General features: G+C 42.4%; 1 protein-coding gene across 3 annotated transcripts in view; it reads right to left on the bottom strand.

Moving 5' to 3' along the window:
• The window catches only part of LOC140916364 (translation initiation factor eIF2B subunit gamma-like), a 239007-nt gene that overhangs the window by 187494 nt on the left and 31553 nt on the right, over nucleotides 1-19960 (bottom strand). For all 3 annotated transcript variants that reach the window (XM_073357910.1, XM_073357909.1, XM_073357915.1), the window contains exon 5: nucleotides 19129-19240. In XM_073357910.1, the coding sequence (XP_073214011.1) occupies nucleotides 19129-19240 (112 nt within the window). The remainder of the gene's footprint in view (nucleotides 1-19128; nucleotides 19241-19960) is intronic.

The raw sequence follows: 19960 nt of genomic DNA, 5'->3' as shown, positions 1-19960 counted from the left end.
AATGGACACACTCCACCCTCGTTTAGGAGATCAGGTGTGCCGAGAGCACTGCCTGTCACCCTGACCAGTACTATCCCATTGTTTCTTTGTACTCCACCATCTGGCTGTATCCATCTGTTGTCTCTTGTCTTGAATTTAGATTGGCAGCTCTTTGGGCCAGGACTGGCTCTTTGTTCAGTTTGTACACTGCCTAGAACAATGGGGTCCCAGTCCACAAGTGGGGCTCCTAGCTGCTACCGTGATATGAATAATTAATGATAACATCATAATTGAGTGAGGGGGAGGAAATCAGGAAATGGATAAACTAATTTGTAAACTGACCTTGGACCTTCACCACTGTAAAGGTGAGAAGATGGCTAGCTGTGATTCATTCAATGCTGTCCTGATAAAAGTTTTGGAAAAACTAAAGTGAGGAGTGACATGTAGCTCAGCTTTCTGAGGAATACCTGCTCCATCCTGTTGCAATTTTAAGGAGAGAACAAGTCTAGGTTGGCAGGAGATGCTTTAGCTGATCTAAAACGTCCTTCCCAATCTCTAATTTCTAGTATTCTGTGGTTTATTTTGACAGTCATCTGGCAAGAAATTATTTTGATCAGATCCTTCTCCTTGAGTGGCCAAAAATCCTTGCTGTTTTCCACATCTGCACCAAGAAAGCTAAGACACTGAGAAGGAATGAGCACTTACAAGACCTGGAACAGAACATCTCTCTCCTAAGGCTCTCGCTTGTCATGAAAAGACTTCCCGCACCATAAAAAGATTTGAAGAGTCGTCTTACTAAGAACAGCTGTGTGCCCATAAACCTGCAGTATTTAGGGAACGTTCTGAGCGTGAAATAAAGTTCGAGAGGTAGTTGCCACCCTTTCCAAATGGAGCACACTTCCAGCTATACCCAGATGTAGCTACGAGATTCTGCTTACCTAGCACAGCATTCCACATCTTCCTGCTCCATAATCACACGTATTCACATTTACACAAGACAGAACAAGAAAACTCCTCTCCAGTAAAGGGAGGTAACAAGCTCTATAGTGCTATCTCCTCATGAGAGGATCAAGTACGAATGATGCCTTATAAGAGAAGATAGAAAAATTTAAATGGTAGAAATGCAGCAATAGCCCACTTTTGTGATTTATAAAACCCACCTCTTTCTGACTGACACAGAAATCAGAAGCGCATTCACATAAGAAGCTAGAATAGCTATCTATGGAACCACATAACCGTGTTACTATTATCTGCAAAGCTATCTCATTGTCCTTATTAAAACTCTCCTTTTCTGTGATGCCTCCACCAGTTACATTGAGAAACTTAAGGAGCTCAATCTGTGTCGCTTCACAGTCTGCACTGCGCTGCAGCACGTACTATGTGGGTGACAACTGCAGAGTGCATTGCTGTCGTGAACTAACAAGTACCCAGCTCACATTAAGGTAGCCCTGTTTGAAAGAGGACTATGTTAATGTGAACCAGATGCCTTTTAGTTCGTGTCAACAGCATCACACAAGGCAGTTGGCGTGCAACACTTTGGTGCACTGTGCAATTCACACCCCCATACTCCGCAATGCAGCATCGTGTAGACACACCAAAAGAAGCTTAAACCAGTGACTTGATCAGTTTATAAGTAGTACACAGGATGAGATCTGATACTACAGGGCTCTTCAGTCGAGCACTAAAAAACATAAGATTCAATGACTGGAAGTTGAAGTTAGAAAAATTCAAACTAGAAAAACACAAGTACATTTTAAAGCAAGGGTAATTACCTAAACATCTTATCAAGGTGTGTGGTGGACTCTCCATCACTCACAGTCTTTAAATCAAGAGGGGATGCCTTTCTAAAACATACACTAGTTCAACCACGAGGTATTAACCTTGCACCAGGAGTTACTGGATAAAGTCCTATGGCCTATGTTATGCAGAAGGTCAGACTGAATAATAATGGTCCTTTTCTGGCCTTAGAATCTAAGGATAAGAGAAGCCACCAACGTGGACCTCCTTCCCTCATGTTATTTTCAATTCTACTCCCAGCCCCACACCCAGCCCCGGTTTGGTGTTTCTTCCATTTATAGCATTCTTAACCTATGATGAATTTGTTATATCTTCACTTATGAAATTGACTTTTCATGAGGTCATTACTTAGCAAAGCAATCATATCGCCTCTTGTTGTGTTTCTAGTCTGTCACTTCAAACATAAAATATTCATTAATAAGACATGCAAGAAGCCCAAACAACAGCCCAAATGAACAGGCAAAAGAGAATAAAAAACAAGACTAGGTATAGGGGAACTGTTGGCAGGTTTTTAAAAACACTGGTTAGAAGAAATGTGCAGGAGGAGAAGCGTTGACAGAGACTGTTGATGATGAAATCAATCTCTGGATAATTCATTTCATATGAAAGTAAACTAGCCAAAGTGAGAGAAATGATAGATTTTTGCAATTATTTAACATTTGTACCGTAGTAGCATCTGGAGGCCCAACCCAAGACTGTACAGCTGTACAACAAAAAGCCAGCCCCCACCCCAAGGAGCATAGGTCCCCTTAAAAAATTACCATTGGGTCAACTTGTCTAGAAGTAAATGACTGGAAAATAAACACCAGGGTTAACAAGTACTGGGCAAACCCAATTGTTTTGCCAGTAATTCACTCCACATCCTTGATGTTTTATTGTGAACATTTGGAAATTAAAGTAATCTGAGAGGAAATTACATGCACTGTAGTACTTACATTAAGAGTATTATGGAAAATTACAGTATGTAATAAACCATATAATAATATATTTAAATATTAGAGGACTGACACACAGAAAATCCAAAGTCAAGACTGAAAATCCAGGTTTAAATATGACCCTTAATTCATCTGGTATACAAGTACGAAGCGCTGCAGCAGCTGCTTCTTGCCGGTCATGTTTGAACAGTTATTATTTGGATTCTACAAAGCAGCAAGTCTGTAACACAACTGCTTTTTACTCCCAGAGCAGTGGTGCTCAAACTTGTCCTGCCGCTTGCCACCCCCTTACCAGGGATGGAATCTGTCCACACGTCCTCCACCCCATTACTGTACAGCAGAGCTGGGGGCAGGACTGGGGACAGGAGAGGAGCTAGGGCTAGGGGCGGAGCTGGCCTGGAGACAGAGAGGGAATGAAACAGGGGGCGGAGTGGAGCTACGTCTGGGGGGCGGAGCTGGGTGGCACTCCATCCCGCCCCCCCCGCCCCACCATGTGCTCCCTGCACCTCTCTAGGGAGGCACGCCCTACAGTCTGGGGACTGCCGTTACATAGAATTTTGCATGTAAGGAGGTTATATAAATAATATGAATTAAGTCTTGACACACTGATGAGGTAGGCAAGTATTATTGCCCCTTCAGGCACCAGAGCACATACACCGAAGGGAATCCCAGAGGAAACAGAAAAGACAGACGCTTTCATCCCAGTGACTGTCTATAGTAAGCCAACAAATTAACTTCTGTATTTCTCCACAAAAAAACGAATAGAGCACTGTGAAGTTGATGTTTTGAGTTAAGACCAGACAATCTTCCTGCAATATCAGAGTTTAAAAAAAAAGATTAAGAGATCAGTTATATTCCCAAGCACCATGAGGCTTCAGGCTCTCTGTAAGCTAGTGCTCACAGCCGGCAGAACGGTTTACTTTGCTTGTGCCTTGCCTTCCCCTTTTTCAGCTAGATGAAGTCTACTGCTATAGTGAGACTTATCAGAGTCCAAACTTTTCAGGCCTCTGCCACCATACAGTAATGCAATTTTTAAAAGTCCATTCTACACCTACATCATCCGGGCTTATGCATTTATATCTGAAAAAAACAAATGCAAAAGATACAGTCGTTAGACTTTAGATATGTACTATTTTTTGAAGTGGAAAGATATCAAAAACATACCAGAAAGTAGTAATTGGGCTCATGGAGCTGTGCCCTCAATAAACAGACGTAACTGGCCTTTGCTGTTAAGTGTGCACTGATCTACAAGGAATCTAAATTCCATAAATCAATCACTCGAGAAGGATTTTATGGTTGGGAAGGGGAAAGGAGGAAGAAACAGAACATAAGCAGGGAAATAAAATTATTTGACACAATGGTGGCTCCAGAGGTCTGGCAGTATGGATATGAAGAATGGAGTTGATTGTGGGAAGAGTCTATTATTCTTTCAATAGCGTCTGGGTGCTGCTAAATATGCGCTCACATACCTTCCTACTTGAAAAGCTTAAATCTATAATAGCCGTTTGGTCTGGGAAAGTGGCACTCATTCAAATGCTAAAACAGGGACCTGGGAAGGAGACCTACCTGAGGAACAATATTTTTCAAGTGCTTTTAGAAGCTAAGATGGACAGAAAGAGCAGAAGCTTGGAGAAGTCTCATTCTCAGGGGGTTTTATCCATTCTGTCTGGTGCCTACCCCTCAGGTGCCGTTCTCAGCACACATCCCTAACACATTCTATTGCACGAATGGAAATAGGGCCCCTCTGAAAATAATCACACTTGCTGAAAGACCTGCCCTGCATAAATATCTTTAATAACAGTACAAACAGAAATCAGTGTTTTTTTCTATAGTCTAGTTGAAATTTATAGCACTGCTGGCCTTGGTTCTGTTATTACTGTTCTACCTGGCTGAGACTCAAAATCACAAATGTGGGAAGTTCAGAAATACTTTCAGCAACGCTATAGTTCATTTGACAAAAGACAAAAATCCAGTTCTACGAATGCTGCATTAATACACTAGGAAGGACTAATGCATATAATAGAAATCAAACCATAAAAATGTAGGGCTGAAAGGAACACTAAGAGGTTATCTAGTCCAGGCCTCTGGGCTGAGGCAGGACTAAATAAACCTAAATCTTCCCTGGCAGGTGTTTGTCTAACTTGGTCTTAAAAACCTCCACTGATGGGGATTTCACAACTTCCCTTGGAAGCCTGTTCCAGAGCTTAATTATCCTTATAGCTAGAAAGTTTTTCCTAATAGCTAACCTAAATCTTCCTTGCTGCAAATTAAGCCCCATTACCTCTTGTCCTACCTTCAACAGACAGGGAGAACCACTGATCACCATCCTCTTTATAACAGCCCTTAGCATATTTGAAGATTTATCAGGTCCCCCCTCAGTCTTCTTTGGCAAGACTAACCATGCCTGGTTGTTTAACCTTTCCTCAGAGGTCAGGTTTTCCAAATATTTTTTTCATTTTTGTTTCAGAGTAACAGCCGTGTTAGTCTGTATTCGCAAAAAGAAAAGGAGGACTTGTGGCACCTTAGAGACTAACCAATTTATTAGAGCATAAGCTTTCGTGAGCTACAGCTCACTTCTTCAGATGCATATCGTGGAAACTGCAGCAGGCTTTATATATACACAGAGAATATGAAACAATACCTATTCCCACCCCACTGTCCTGCTGGTAATAGCTTATCTAAAGTGATTTCCAGCACAAATCCAGGTTTTCTCACCCTCCACCCCCCCACACAAATTCACTCTCCTGCTGGTGATAGCCCATCCAAAGTGATAACTCTTTACACAATGTGCATGACAATTAAGCTGGGCTATTTCCTGCATAAATCCAGGTTCTCACATCCCCCCCACCCCCATACACACACAAACTCACTCTCCTGCTGGTAATAGCTCATCCAAACTGACCACTCTTCAAGTTAAAATCCAAGTTAAACCAGAACATCTGGGGGGGGGGGGGTAGGAAAAAACAAGAGGAAACAGGCTACCTTGCATAATGACTTAGCCACTCCAAGTCTCTATTTAAGCCTAAATTAATAGTATCCAATTTGCAAATGAATTCCAATTCAGCAGTTTCTCGCTGGAGTCTGGATTTGAAGTTTTTTTGTTTTAAGATAGCGACCTTCATGTCTGTGATCGCGTGACCAGAGAGATTGAAGTGTTCTCCGACTGGTTTATGAATGTTATAATTCTTGACATCTGATTTGTGTCCATTTATTCTTTTACGTAGAGACTGTCCAGTTTGACCAATGTACATGGCAGAGGGGCATTGCTGGCACATGATGGCATAGATCACATTGGTGGATGTGCAGGTGAACGAGCCTCTGATAGTGTGGCTGATGTTATTAGGCCCTGTGATGGTGTCCCCTGAATAGATATGTGGGCACAGTTGGCAACGGGCTTTGTTGCAAGGATAAGTTCCTGGGTTAGTGGTTCTGTTGTGTGGTATGTGGTTGTTGGTGAGTATTTGCTTCAGGTTGCGGGGCTGTCTGTAGGCAAGGACTGGCCTGTCTCCCAAGATTTGTGAGAGTGTTGGGTCATCCTTTAGGATAGGTTGTAGATCCTTAATAATGCGTTGGAGGGGTTTTAGTTGGGGGCTGAAGGTGACGGCTAGTGGCGTTCTGTTATTTTCTTTGTTAGGCCTGTCCTGTAGTAGGTAACTTCTGGGAACTCTTCTGGCTCTATCAATCTGTTTCTTTACTTCTGCAGGTGGGTATTGTAGTTGTAAGAAAGCTTGACAGAGATCTTGTAGGTGTTTGTCTCTGTCTGAGGGGTTGGAGCAAATGCGGTTGTATCGCAGAGCTTGGCTGTAGACGATGGATCGTGTGGTGTGGTCAGGGTGAAAGCTGGAGGCATGCAGGTAGGAATAGCGGTCAGTAGGTTTCCGGTATAGGGTGGTGTTTATGTGACCATTGTTTATTAGCACTGTAGTGTCCAGGAAGTGGATCTCTTGTGTGGACTGGACCAGGCTGAGGTTGGTGGTGGGATGGAAATTGTTGAAATCATGGTGGAATTCCTCAAGGGCTTCTTTTCCATGGGTCCAGATGATGAAGATGTCATCAATATAGCGCAAGTAGAGTAGGGGCTTTAGGGGACGAGAGCTGAGGAAGCGTTGTTCTAAATCAGCCATAAAAATGTTGGCATACTGTGGGGCCATGCGGGTACCCATAGCAGTGCCGCTGATCTGAAGGTATACATTGTCCCCAAATGTGAAGTAGTTTGTTGCTCTCATCTGCACTCTTTCCTATTCGTACACATCTTTCTTAAAGTGTGATGCCCAAAACTGGATACAATACTCCTACTAAGGCCTCAACAGTGCTGAGCAGGGTGGGGCAATTACCTCCCATGTCTTACACGTGACACCCCTGTTAATATATCACTGAAAGATATTAGTCTTTTTCGGAACTGCATCACACTTGACTCAGACTCAATTTGAGATCCACTATAATCCCCAGATCCTTTCCAACAGTACTGCTGTATTTGTGCATTTGAGTTTTCCTTCCTAAATGTACTCGTCTTCATTTAATTTTATCTGGTTGATTTCCGAACAATATTCCAATTTATCAAATTCACTTTGAATTCTAATCCTTTCCTCCAAAGGGCTTGCAGCTTGGTGTCATCCACAAATTTTGTAAGCACTCTCTCAACTCCATTACTCAAGTCATTACTGAAAAGATTGACTAGTACCAGACCCGGGACTGACCCCTGCAGGGCCCCGCTATATACATCCTCCCAGTTTGACAGCGAACCTTGATAACTACTCTGAGTATGGTCTTTCCACTGGTTGTGCACCTAGACCACATTTCCTTGGTTTGCTTATGAGAAAATCATGTTGGACTGTGTCAAAAGCCTTTCTTAAACCAAGATCATCACATCTACTGCTTCCCTCCTATCCACTAGGCCAGTAACCCTGTCAAAGGAGGAAATGAGGTTGATTTAGCATGATCTGTTCTTCACAAATCCATGTTGGCTATTACTTACCACCCTATTATCCTTTAGGTGTTTACAAACGGATTCTTTAATAGTTTGTTCCAGTATCTCTCTAGGTATCGAAGTTAGGCTGCCTGGTTTATAAATTCCCAGGTCTTCTAAGTTCTTACATAAGAATTTAGGAGCTGTGATACTGGGTCAGGCCATGGCCCATCTTGCCCAGTACCCTGTCTCTAACAGTGACTCAAACCAGAGCTTCAGGGAGCATGCACAAAGCAGGGTGATCATGGAGTGATCCACTCCTACCTTCTACTCCCAGCTTTAGGAAGTCTGAGGTTTAGGGTCACTCAGAGAATGGGGTTAAGTCCCTGATCATTTTTTCAGAGTAGCATCCGTGTTAGTCTGTATCCGCAAAAAGAAAAGGAGGACTTGTGGCACCTTAGAGACTAACAAATTTATTTGAGCATAAGCTTTCATGAGCGACAGCTCACCTCATCGAATAAATTTGTTAGTCTCCAAGGTGCCACATGTACTCCTTTTCTTTTTGTCCCTGATCATGCTGGCCACTGATGAATCAATCCTTCATGAACTTTTCCAGTTCTTCTTTGAACTCTGTTATACTTTTGGTCATCGCACCATCCCATGACAATAAGTTCCACAGGTTAGTTGTGTGCTGTGTGAAAAAGTACTTCCTCTTGTTTGTATAAACCTGCTGCCTACTAATTTCATCAGGTGACCCATTTTTTGCATTGTGTGAAAAGGTAAACACTTCCCTTTTCACTTTCTCCACATCATTCATGATTTTGTAGACCTCTACCATATCCCCCCGTTTGCCACTTCACTGTTCAACCTTTTCCCAGATCATGAATGAATATGTTTAATTTATTCCTGCCACCATTTATTTACCCCACCAAGTCATAATTGAGGTCAATGAAGTCATAATTTAACTTGTGTATTAATGTCTCCAGTTCTTCCTGTTTATTCCCCAGACTCATTGCATTTGTGTAGAGACATCTAAGATGCTCAGCAGATTGTCCCATGGTTTTCCCTCTTCGCTCCTACAGCACTATTGTAATTTTCCAAGCCTCCCGTAACATCTAGCCCTCTGTTAAGATCACCGTTTTTTTATGCCTTCCAGTGAGCTTTTGTTGCCTGACCCCTTTGAACCTAGTTTAAAGCCCTCCTCACTAGGTTGGTGAGTTATCAAAAGATGGCCTTCCCTTTCTTGGTCAGTACACCCCATCTTTTCCCAGGGGTCCTCCTCCCCAGAGTCAAGGGAGCCAAAACCCTCCCATTGACACCATCTGCACTGCCATGCATTAATCTCCAGAATGCACGCGTCCCCACCTGGGTCCTTATCCTCAACCGCGAAGATAGATGAAAACACCACCTCTGCCCCCCGACGCCTTCACCCTTGCTCCCAGAACCCTGTAGTCACTACTGTTATGAGGGGGAGAGAAGTTAGGAACACATAAGGCAAATACTTAAGGTCTCCAAAATTCTATCTAATGCAATGACTTGGGGCTAATAAGGCAAGGAAATTCAAAGGGAAGTCTGAAAGACAGTCCTTCACGCCTTTGTAAAGTTCACCAGTTGCTCAAAGAATTATATACAGGAAACAAGAGGATAAGTTCAATTGTAACTTTGAATCTCCCTTGCTTTTTACTGGTTTGTATCCAACCTTTGGAGTTAGTTAAGATCCATCAGCCAAAGTTTTAAATGTGAGAGCCTAAAGTTAGGCTCCTAAATGCTTATTTAGGCAACTAAATAAATAAAGTGGCCAGATTTTCAGAAGTGCCAACCACCCACCAGCTCCCACTATTCTCAGTTTAAGGACTTGGATTTTTTCCAGATGAAAGGATTTCAAGATGACCAGTCAGCAAAATACTAATAGATATTATTGCCCAGGGTTTAAATATATGTAAATTATTTTTAAAATACAAAACAGTGGATGGCACCGTACTCTGCATTGCCATTTAGGAGATCCAATTTGTGATAATCTCTTGAATCAGAAGTAGGGAAGGGCACAGTACAATAAAGTACTTCAGACTGAGCCACTGGGGAAGGAAAGCCTTATATAATCTAAAAGAAATCTCCTGGACCATTTAAGAAGGGAATTTTCTACCTAAAAAGGAACCTCCATCTAAGCTTCTTAGCAGCATCAAAATGAATTAGCGAGGGGAAGTATCTAAAGCCAGGGAACGTGTGGGGAATTTTCTGGATGAGACAGAAATGCAGAGGACATACTGTCTTTAGAAAAATATCTGTGTTATTTACTCCATCCACTGGAAGAACTCATGGGAAGCACGTCTTAGCAAGAGAAAAGAAAATCTGTTATGCTCTTCATTTCCTGTGTAATGCCAGAAACTGCCAGCACAATTCTGTTTTGGGAGAGTCACATAATGGCTATTCAACAGGGAATGGAGAATTTTAGCCTCAGTGGAATCATTTAAAGAGATATATCATTACTGTAAGTAAAACAGAATGCTCACTTTGTAACGGTTTCAGGCACATATATCTAACTTTACACAAGCTAATTGTGTATTCTGATCCTTTCCATTATCGATTTTTATGATCTGTGTTTAGCAACAAGAACAAGTCATTCACAATCTAGAGCCCCAGTAGACAACAGTCGGTGTAACAAATTGGCATTTGAAGGATTATGTAACAGTTTGTTCAATCAAATGGTTGCTAACTTTAACATGAGACCACTGTTCTGTACCCCTGCGGTACAGTGTATTTGAGATCTGAATGACTATGCTTAAGAAAGAGTTCTTTAAGGTCAAGGTTTCTTAGTGAGATAGATGAATGGTGCTTTGCAAGAATTCCACAGGTATTTCCCTCCTGCCAGCTGAAAACCCTTCTGTTAGGCATGACATTAAGGAACTTTAAAAAAACAAAAAACAAAACAGTACAGAATAGTAAGACAACTACAAGCATGAGCTCTGGCCAGGGGAGGGAGTCAGGACCTCAGCTCCAAGCAGAATTGAACCTTTTAACTTTTATAGAATTTTATGCGCCTCATTTCACCCTTACTTTGCTTTAAAACTAGGGGATTTTTTTTCTCCCCTGCATTCCTGCCTGCTCTGCATCATGGAGTTCCATAATTCACTGATGAGTAACACATGTCTAACATGTGGCAGAGGAGAATCTGACAGCATTCAAACAGGCATAGATAACTCCTCTGACCTTTGATGTCCCAACAGCACAATAGTGCATTTGTGCCTCTATTACCTACTGGTTATTTCAGGAATGTAGTCCACAAACTGAGATCCCCAAAATTTCAGCAGGCTGCTCTGCTACACAACACCAAATATACTCTGTGCATCAAAATATAACCCCAAAGAGAAAACGTTTAATAGCGCTGTGTCTTTTCCCAAAGTATTCCTAGGAACAGCTGGTTTGATTAGAGTTAACATACCATAAAAATAGCCAACAAAGATGGGCAAACTTCGCCCAGACCCCATGAAATACATTAACTTGTTCCATTAATAAAAGATCCCAGACATGGTGCTGAATATTTTAAGATATCAAAAGCTCTCTTTAAAACAAAATATTGATCAAGTTTCAAGATCCAGGCGTCTGGTAGGGTAGTGATGGGGATTAGCGTTTGTATTGTCTAAGGGGATACGTTCACACAAAATATTGTATCACCAGGCACATGCCTCCTAAGATGTCCAAGCAACACTAATTTCTTCCTCTTCTGGAAACTCTGAATAATAAAACAGACTCTCAGGACAAGCGCTGGTCTAAAATCAAGCCCTAACAAGCATTACATGGACAAATGACCGAATCTTCCTCTCCTTTTTTAGTCTTGCACTTTTTGTAATGCTAGTAATAATCAGATAATAAAATTCATCTCCAAACTTTTTTCTAGCTACATTCAATAAATGGTCTTGCAAATATTTCCAGATTCGATTCTTAAGTCTCGGAACTCTATTTATCTGTTCGCAATTCAAGTACCTGGAAGCAGGCACACTCCTTCTTCCAGAAATAAAGCAAGGGTATATTCCATTTTCCTCTCAATCTTTTCCTCTCCCCCCACGTGAATAGCAAAACATACCAAGATCCATATCAATCAGTAACGTATATGTATTCTTCAAAACACAGAGTTCAACACTCAGTAAATGGCTTTCGGAATATATGTTTGTTGTACAAGTGCAAAATAAAAACACAGCACTGAAGAGAAAAACGACATCTATTTTTATTTGGCTCCAATATCTATTTAAGAACCATAAAAAAGTAATTCCAAAATACGTCAGTGTGTGAAGTTGGAGACCATATCCATCCCCAATGTATTTTCAGCAAAGAGCAAACTAAAATTAAGCAAAGTTTAAAAGCATAATAAAAATGCAGACTTGTTGAAAAAATGCATGTCTTTTAGCTGATGGCTGTTATACTTAATGAACTGAGAAACTTATAAACAGGCAAGCAAGAGCTACAAAGAGTACCTTGAGAATGTCTATTCCCTACCGGTGGCTGATACAGCGGCTAACCTGCCAATATTCTGTTGCTGAACTATTCAGCAAGATACTGATTTGTAAAGCAATATGATTAAAGCCATACCATGGTTTTAAAAGTGTGATTTTACTCGGAAAAGTTAGCATGTAAAAATCACAGCTTTTTATTCAATAGACCTGGTCCCCTGGTTTAATTCAGAGTCAGTTCTGCTTACTTTCCTGGCAAAAATGTTACTACGCTTTAACTGCTGTTAGCACTATAAAGCCAATACACCCCTGAGAAAGGGAGCAGGATTCTTTTGTGCTCATGCATCAGCAACAGGATCATTAATAACTAAATTCAAATTGGAAAATTTTCATTTTCAGTGATGCATGAGCAGAAAGAACCTAGCTTGACTTTCAGACGTCAATTAGAAAATCTTCTTACTTATAAACTGCACAAATCTAGAGTCCCTGAAAAGACAAATATAGACTCTCATGTAGTTCTTAAAAAGTGACTTTTCAGAGCAGAACCACAGCCTTAAGTGATCACTCTCGTTACAGTGTGTATAGTAACACCCATTGTTTCATGTTCTCTATGTATATAAATCTCCCCACTGTATTTTCCACTGAATGCATCCGATGAAGTGAGCTGTAGCTCACGAAAGTTTATGCTCAAATAAATTTATTAGTCTCTAAGGTGCCACAAGTCCTCCTTTTCTTTTTGCAAATACAGACTAACACAGCTGTTACTCTGAAACCTAACATTAAACATCTTTCCACAATGGTGTCCAATCCCTCACTCCTTGCAAAGAGAAGTTTTAATGCAGAAGCCTTCCAATTTTACCAACATATGTGAACAAACAGTGACAAACTAATGTAAAATATTTTACCCAACGGGAGTCACTGCATTTGTGTATGTCACACACCCCTCCCCGTTCTCATAGCATTACATTTGAGAATAAAAGGTAGATGAGTCAGTAACACTAAGAGTCATGGAGTATTTCAGAAAGATAACTTCCTGACTGGTGCACTGCTGCACAGACCATCAATATTCAATGACTCACCGTGAGTCTATAAGACCCCCTTATTTAAAACCAATTATGAGCAGAATGAAGGTGGGATCTTATGGCAATACAACAGAAATAATATGTACCAATGCTCTTTCTGAACTCCCATTAGGCACCTGACATGATGGTTAGTCTCTAAGGTGCCACAAGTACTCCTTTTCTTTTGACATGATGTTGACTTTTTCCTATTAGCAGATCCTTAAAGTGAGGCTACATCATTAATTTGTATCCTCACAGCATGAGAGGGAAGGGAAGAAAAAAAATTCTCCGACGCTACCCCCTCCCCCCTGCTTTTTTGTATTAAAAAAATCTTAAAAACAAGTCAGCAATGTTACTTCAGAGTTATTCCCATAATTACTACATACATTTATATATGAGGTATTCTTTTCTGTCTGAAGCACATGAGGTAATGAGTAGCTGAGATTGTCCTGGTGATTTATTAGCATATCCTCTTGGAGAAGCACAGCACCTGCGTTTACACAGATGGAACACCCACGAAGACGGATGGTTTATTAGGGACGACTCACCCTGAAACATCCCACGGTATCTTAAAAGGAAATGCTCCAAATTTAGACCTGCTCCAACAGGTGTCTTTTACTGTCTTACTTTGTGTGACCATAAATGTCTAAGGTGGAGAAAACAATTCCCTGTCCCTGTAATCAACAAATGCTTCAGCCCCCTCTTTCAAAAGGGGGGGAAAAAGCCCATGGAATTCTCATTATTTTCTCAGTTTGATGGCCTGCCAAGCCCTAGTCAGAGAGACGTAACTGGTGAATTCAGGCTTCAGGGATGAGCATGCTGCCTTCATTTCTCTCTCTCTCTCTAAAGGACCCCAGCTTGGCTCACAAGTTTCCCCACAGCATTTCCTTCGTTCTTATGCCTCATTTCTCAGCCATTTACCACAATTCACCTAAGGAAGGGCCCACACAGTTTATTCATAACTTTTCTATAAGCCCCTATTACCCAAGCAGGAAATCTCTTCCTTGAAAATTCCTTCCCTAACAGCATTGCTCTCTTTAGGTGCTCTCAACAAATTTGCTTACCTGTCCCCTCCTGATGTTTTGTTACATATCTACAAATGGGGCTGCACATGGATATCTGACCCTGTTGTGTTTGTGACGATATGTATTCCTGGGGGAATCCTGCGCCACTGTGCACGTGCAGAATGTATGTCCCCTGCAGATTTCCTCGTTTCCCTGCAGAAAAATGGCTCTCTGATGGGGAAGCGGGGTGGATAAAAATCAAGGATTTTAAAAAATCAGGGTTTTTTTATTTAAATTGGATTTTGATCAAATGCTTTTTGAGGAAAAAAACCTATCTAAAGGTAGTTTTATTTAAGATACATTATAGCTCAAAGATATCGCATCACGGAATAGGGATTATAAATTCTAATTCTATGGTATGAGACAATATACTCATGTAATGTTTAAGAAAAGTTTTGTAATTGAGTTCCAATAGTTCATGGATTAGGGATCCTCTCTGCCAGCTGCCCTGGGCACCTGAAACATACAGCAGAGAAGTAAATCACTGTGGGGCAGGAGGTTGGACTGGGGAAAACCCAGCTGGTGAATCCTACCCTGAGCCAGGCTCAGCTGCTAGTCCCAGCTGGGCTGAGGAGGACGGGACTTCCTCTTCCTCTGCATGGCATCTGGGGCCATTTCAGACCCACCCCCAGATGTAGGAAGCTCTGCAGAGTCCCTCCTGCCCCACACACACACTTCCTGCACCCATCGCTCCTCAGCTGCAGGATCACTGTACAGGGAGTTGCTTCTCCATCCACCCAACCTCCATACATCCAGATCCTCTCATACACAGACAATCCCACTGAGCCTCCCCCTCCCCCAGAACCCCCCATAACGAGCCTCACTCCCCCTGTACCACCCCAACAAGCCACCCTCACCTGGATCCCTACCCCACTGAGCCCCAAACAGCTACACCTGAATCCCCATCCCACTAAGCCCTACTCCCCCAACATCTGGATCCCCTCCACTGAGCTCCCCACACCAAACCCCCCTGCTGAGTTCTATCCCCCCACTGAGCCCCTACCACTTTAACCTGGAGAGTCCCATTACTGTTGCACCCAGAGCCCTCCAACAAGCCCCCTGTGCACCCAGATCCCTCACTGAGCCTCCCACACCCAGATTGCCCCACACAGAACCCTCTCATCCCTCACACTAAGCCCCTCCACACTTGGATCCTGCCTTGCTGAGTCTGCCTGCCCACACCTGGTGCACCTGGCATGGAGGGACAGGGCCCTGAGGTGTTTCTGGGGCAGGCCGGTTTCTTGCACTGTGTCAGGGTTGGGTGAAGCCTCAACACTGAGACTGTGTCACCGGGGGGGGGAGGGGGGAGGGAGAAGAGGAGGGGCTGCACAGTGATCTCCCACCTCTGTGCAGCCATAGGCCTGTGCTCCCCAATCCCATGCTGGAGCATCCATATTTATTTAACAAATAAAATTTGCAGAATTTTAAAATATTTTGGTGCAGAATGTTTAGTTTTTTGGCATATAATGCCCTCAGGAGCAGATATGAAGACTTGATCAAGAGAGAGATCAGGTATATCAGCTACAGAAGAACAAGAAACTTTGTCAAACATGGCTTGATGTTTTCACAATTGAAGAAGCAACGTCCAGAATCACATGTCTGATGTATAAGGTGGCACAGCTTCCCTTTGTTAATCTCAATCACTGCCCACAGCTAGCAGAAAGTGAACACTACGTCAAAGAAATCATACGCCAAACTGAAGAGCAGAATATTAGGGAGAAAACCAGATCACTCGGTAAACTTTTGCTTCTCCTCAAAAAAGGTTCATTCTGCAGTAATTTAGTTACTGCTGACCCCCTCTGGGTAAGGAGCAAATGAATATTTAATCCACAACAGATACTCAGGAAAGTCTGCATTTAGCCCTTTCCCACTGCTCTTTTACAGCAGCAAAGAGCTTGAAATCCAGTGGTAAGAAAAAGGCAGGGAAGGTCAGAACAAAGGATTTTCTGGGATATTTTGTTTTGTTTTAAATAAGTGTTCTACAGCTTTGGATCTTTTGTCAGAGGAGCTTCCACGGAAGCAAAGTTCCTTTGACTAGCTCTTGCATTAGATCTAGATTTTTGCCATGGGTAAACAAGGAAGTCAACGAGGTTCTGATAACTTCTCTTGGTGTGACAGTGTAAAAGAAAATTCACCCCTTCCCCCCCGCCACCCACCCACCAAACACAAACCAGAAATGAAGAGCAAACTATGTATTGAGAGCGTTCTCCTTGAATTTTTTTTTTTTTTTTTGGTGTATAACAATCATGCAACAAGGCCACCATAACTTTTCAAAGTATTGATAGAAAGCTAGAAAGTGAAACAGATTTCTTTCTAGGGGAATTAAATGTGCCCTGGAAATTCTTTTCTCTCTACATGAGATCAATGGGCTATAATTCCTCTAAACGAGGGAAGTCCAAAGAACAAGAAGTGACCAACCCAGCAGATACTAGCTGAAGGATGGTGACCTACAATGGGAATTAAGATTGGGCACACACCCTTTTCACAGAATCACAGAAGATTAGGGTTGGAAGAGACCTCAGGGGGTCATCTAGTCCAACTCCCTGCTCAAAGTAGGGCCAACCCCAACTAAAACAACTGAGCCAGGGCTTTGTCAAGCCGGGCCTTAAAAACTTCTAAGGATGGAGATTCCACCACCTCCCTAGGTAACGCATTCCAGTGCTTCATCACCCTCCTAGTGAAACAGTTTTTCCTAATATCCAACCTAGACCTCCCTCACTGCAACTTGAGACCATTGCTCCTTGTTCTGTCATCTGCCAGCACTGAGAACAGCTTAGCTCCATCTTCTTTGGAACCCCCCTTCAGGTAGTTGAAGGCTGCTATTAAATCCCCCCTCATTCTTCTCTTCTGCAGACTAAATAAACCCAGTTCCCTCAGCCTCTCCTCATAAGTCATGTGCTCCAGTCCCCTAATCATTTTCGTTGCCCTCGGCTGGACTCTCTCCAATCTGTCCACATCCTTTCTCTAGTGGGGGGCCCAAAATTGGACACAATGCTCCAGATGTGGCCTCACCAGTGCCGAATATCTGCTGGCAATGCTCCTACTAATGCAGCCCAATATGCCATTGGCCTTCTTGGCAATAAGGGCACACTGTTGACTCACCTCCAGCTTCTTGTCCACTGTAATCCCCAGGTCCTGATTTATGATGTTTAAAAGAGGCTTCAAAGGTTATTTTGTTTAAATGTTTTGCTTGTTTCTCACCTGAAAAATTCAGGTCTTGAGCAAGTTAGCTTCTGAGCAGGTCTAGGCAACACAGTGATTAACCTGTCATTGGCTGACAACATTTTTTCTCTGAGAGCGCTCCTTCGATGGCTACCCACATGGAATTGCACCACTGGGAAATTTTAAGTCAAACAGTGTAGTGTAGGAAAAGCCTTTTCCTTAAAATTTCCCAAAGATGGAAGCACTAAGGCAGAGGTTCTCAAACTTTTTTTGTCGGCAGACCCCTTTTCAAATGTAATGTTAATCACAGACCCGAAACTGATGGACAAAGGGATATGTGTACTTCATATAAACATGTACTGTTAGTAATGCTTTAAGAACAGCGTAATTAGAGATGTCAGTGAGATGGGTGTGCCTGCTTCTCACTGCAGAGTCTATCTATTGTTGGTGTGATAGCTGGCATTTTGAGAACCCCCTGTGCAATCTCTAAGGACCCCAGCTTGAGAATCACTGCACAAGGGTACACAAAACACTGGTCTACACTACTCAGAGTGGCCACAACACAACACATTGGTGCTGGTGATTCAATAAGCGGTGCTGCCTCCTCTGAATCAATACCAAACCCAGGCTTCAGTGTGGTGCTCCAGAATGCCACACAGCTGCAAGTGCCACCTACAGGGTGAGGCGTGAAACCAAGGTCTTGGCCCCTTGTGCATTCCAAGAAGCAAACTCCATGTTTACTCTCAACTACCCTAAGGGGAGTGTTGTGAAGCTTAAAATAGGGTTTTCTCCAAAATGTCATGTATAAATGGTCTTCTCTTAGCAGATCTTCTCCCTGCACACTCGCACAATCACATGTGCTGACCCGAGTGACAAAAGTAACATTTCACTGGTTTTCTCTGCCTACACAACGAACACAGGCAAGACAGAGAGAACTGCAGAGGCCATCCCAGTTTGTACATCATCAGTACTACGATTTATTAAGTGCCAGTCAGTTGCATTTGTGAAAATCTACTGAAGGCAATGGGGTTGAATGGGTAACCCTGAGGTCTGCAGGATGAACACTGAATAATTCTCACGCTAGAAGCTAAATTAAGTGAGATAACAGGAGTGAAAATCCACTGGTGAGATAAATCTGTAAAATCAATCATAGGTCAGCTAAAATCACATATGTTGCAGCAACTGCTAAGCTGCCATACCGTATCCACCTGTAAATGCAATGACAAAACCACCTAGAAAAGCCTCCAATAACAATAGCTGCAATATTCTTTACTAGCCCCACAGAGAACAACTAGCGTTGGCTTGCCAATGATGACAGCCACAGAACACAATTCTAACAGCAAGCACATCAATCGGGAACCAGCTGTAACAATTCTGTGACTGCCTTGGATATCAATGAGGCAAATTTTTCATTTCCATGAATGCATCCATCACAAATATAAACTATTGAATTTGAACAACATCTGAATTTAGCCACCCTGGCTTTTCTTAAAGAACACATGGCTCTTTCACTCATCCCTTTCTCCTTCCTTGCTCTTTCTCACGATAATCCTTCTGTTCTTGCCAAACAAGGACACTGGCCAGTTGTAGGTGCAAAATACTTCTCACTGAAAAATAACCTGTGCTTTCATTGCCATTTGTGGGAACCACCTACCATGCATCAGGAAAAATTCCTTTCCCCCTCCTCAGCTTACCCCAGTTCATCTTTCTCCATCAATCCCATCCCCAATTTTTTTCCCCACTCCAAGCTAAATTTCCATTAAGACCCAGAGGGCTTACTTCTGAAGGAGGGATCTCTTAATGACAAGTTCTTCATCCAAGTCAGCTTCATTAGCCATGAAGAGCAACCGCTTTCCTGTGTCATCCACTCCAATGAAGTCGCGCTGCTCCACTGAAGTAGAAAATCAAACACAGCCATTTTACAGTCTTATCTTAATGGAATCCAGGACAACAAGGAGGATTGGTCAAATTGCCCCGGACTTCAAAATACGTAAACATAAGCAGAGATTAACCCATCAAGCCTAAGAACCTTCATTAATGCTCTACAGCATACATTTATTTCAACCTTTCAACCAGGGTAGCCAAAATGCGGCTCATGAAGATCTAAAACATGGCCCCTGAAACCACCCACATCTTTAATATGAAGATGCCAACTGTGCAGACAGTGGGTCCCAGCATGCAATGCTCCATCTTGATTGAGCTAATGCGTAATTCTCTTCCCTCTTTCTTTACTACTACTACAATTTGCACTAAAAAGAATCCAGGATAATTAATAGCTCATCCGAGCCAGCGCCGCCTCCTTCACCATAAATCACTCTCCTTTTCTCATATCGCAATTAGCTGGTGAGGAGAGGATTATGGATTTCAGACAAGACTTCGCAACTAGTATCCTGTTTTCATACACGTTTTGTTAGTAACAAACATCTAGGCTACATGCGCACACAGCTCCAGACTCCTAATACTTGGATGCCCTAGGACACGTATTGGTTTAAAAAGGGCACCCATGCAAAGGGATACCTAATTTTCACACTATCGTGTCAATTTCTCTCTAGAATAACGCTACTGAAATCAATGGCAATACACAAGGAGTGACTTTGGCCTAATGGTCTAG

This window comes from Lepidochelys kempii, chromosome 8 (genome assembly GCF_965140265.1).
Source record: "Lepidochelys kempii isolate rLepKem1 chromosome 8, rLepKem1.hap2, whole genome shotgun sequence".
NCBI lineage: Eukaryota > Metazoa > Chordata > Testudines > Cheloniidae > Lepidochelys > Lepidochelys kempii.
Note: the sequence above shows the minus strand (reverse complement) of the source record. Positions and strands in the feature narration are given on the sequence as shown.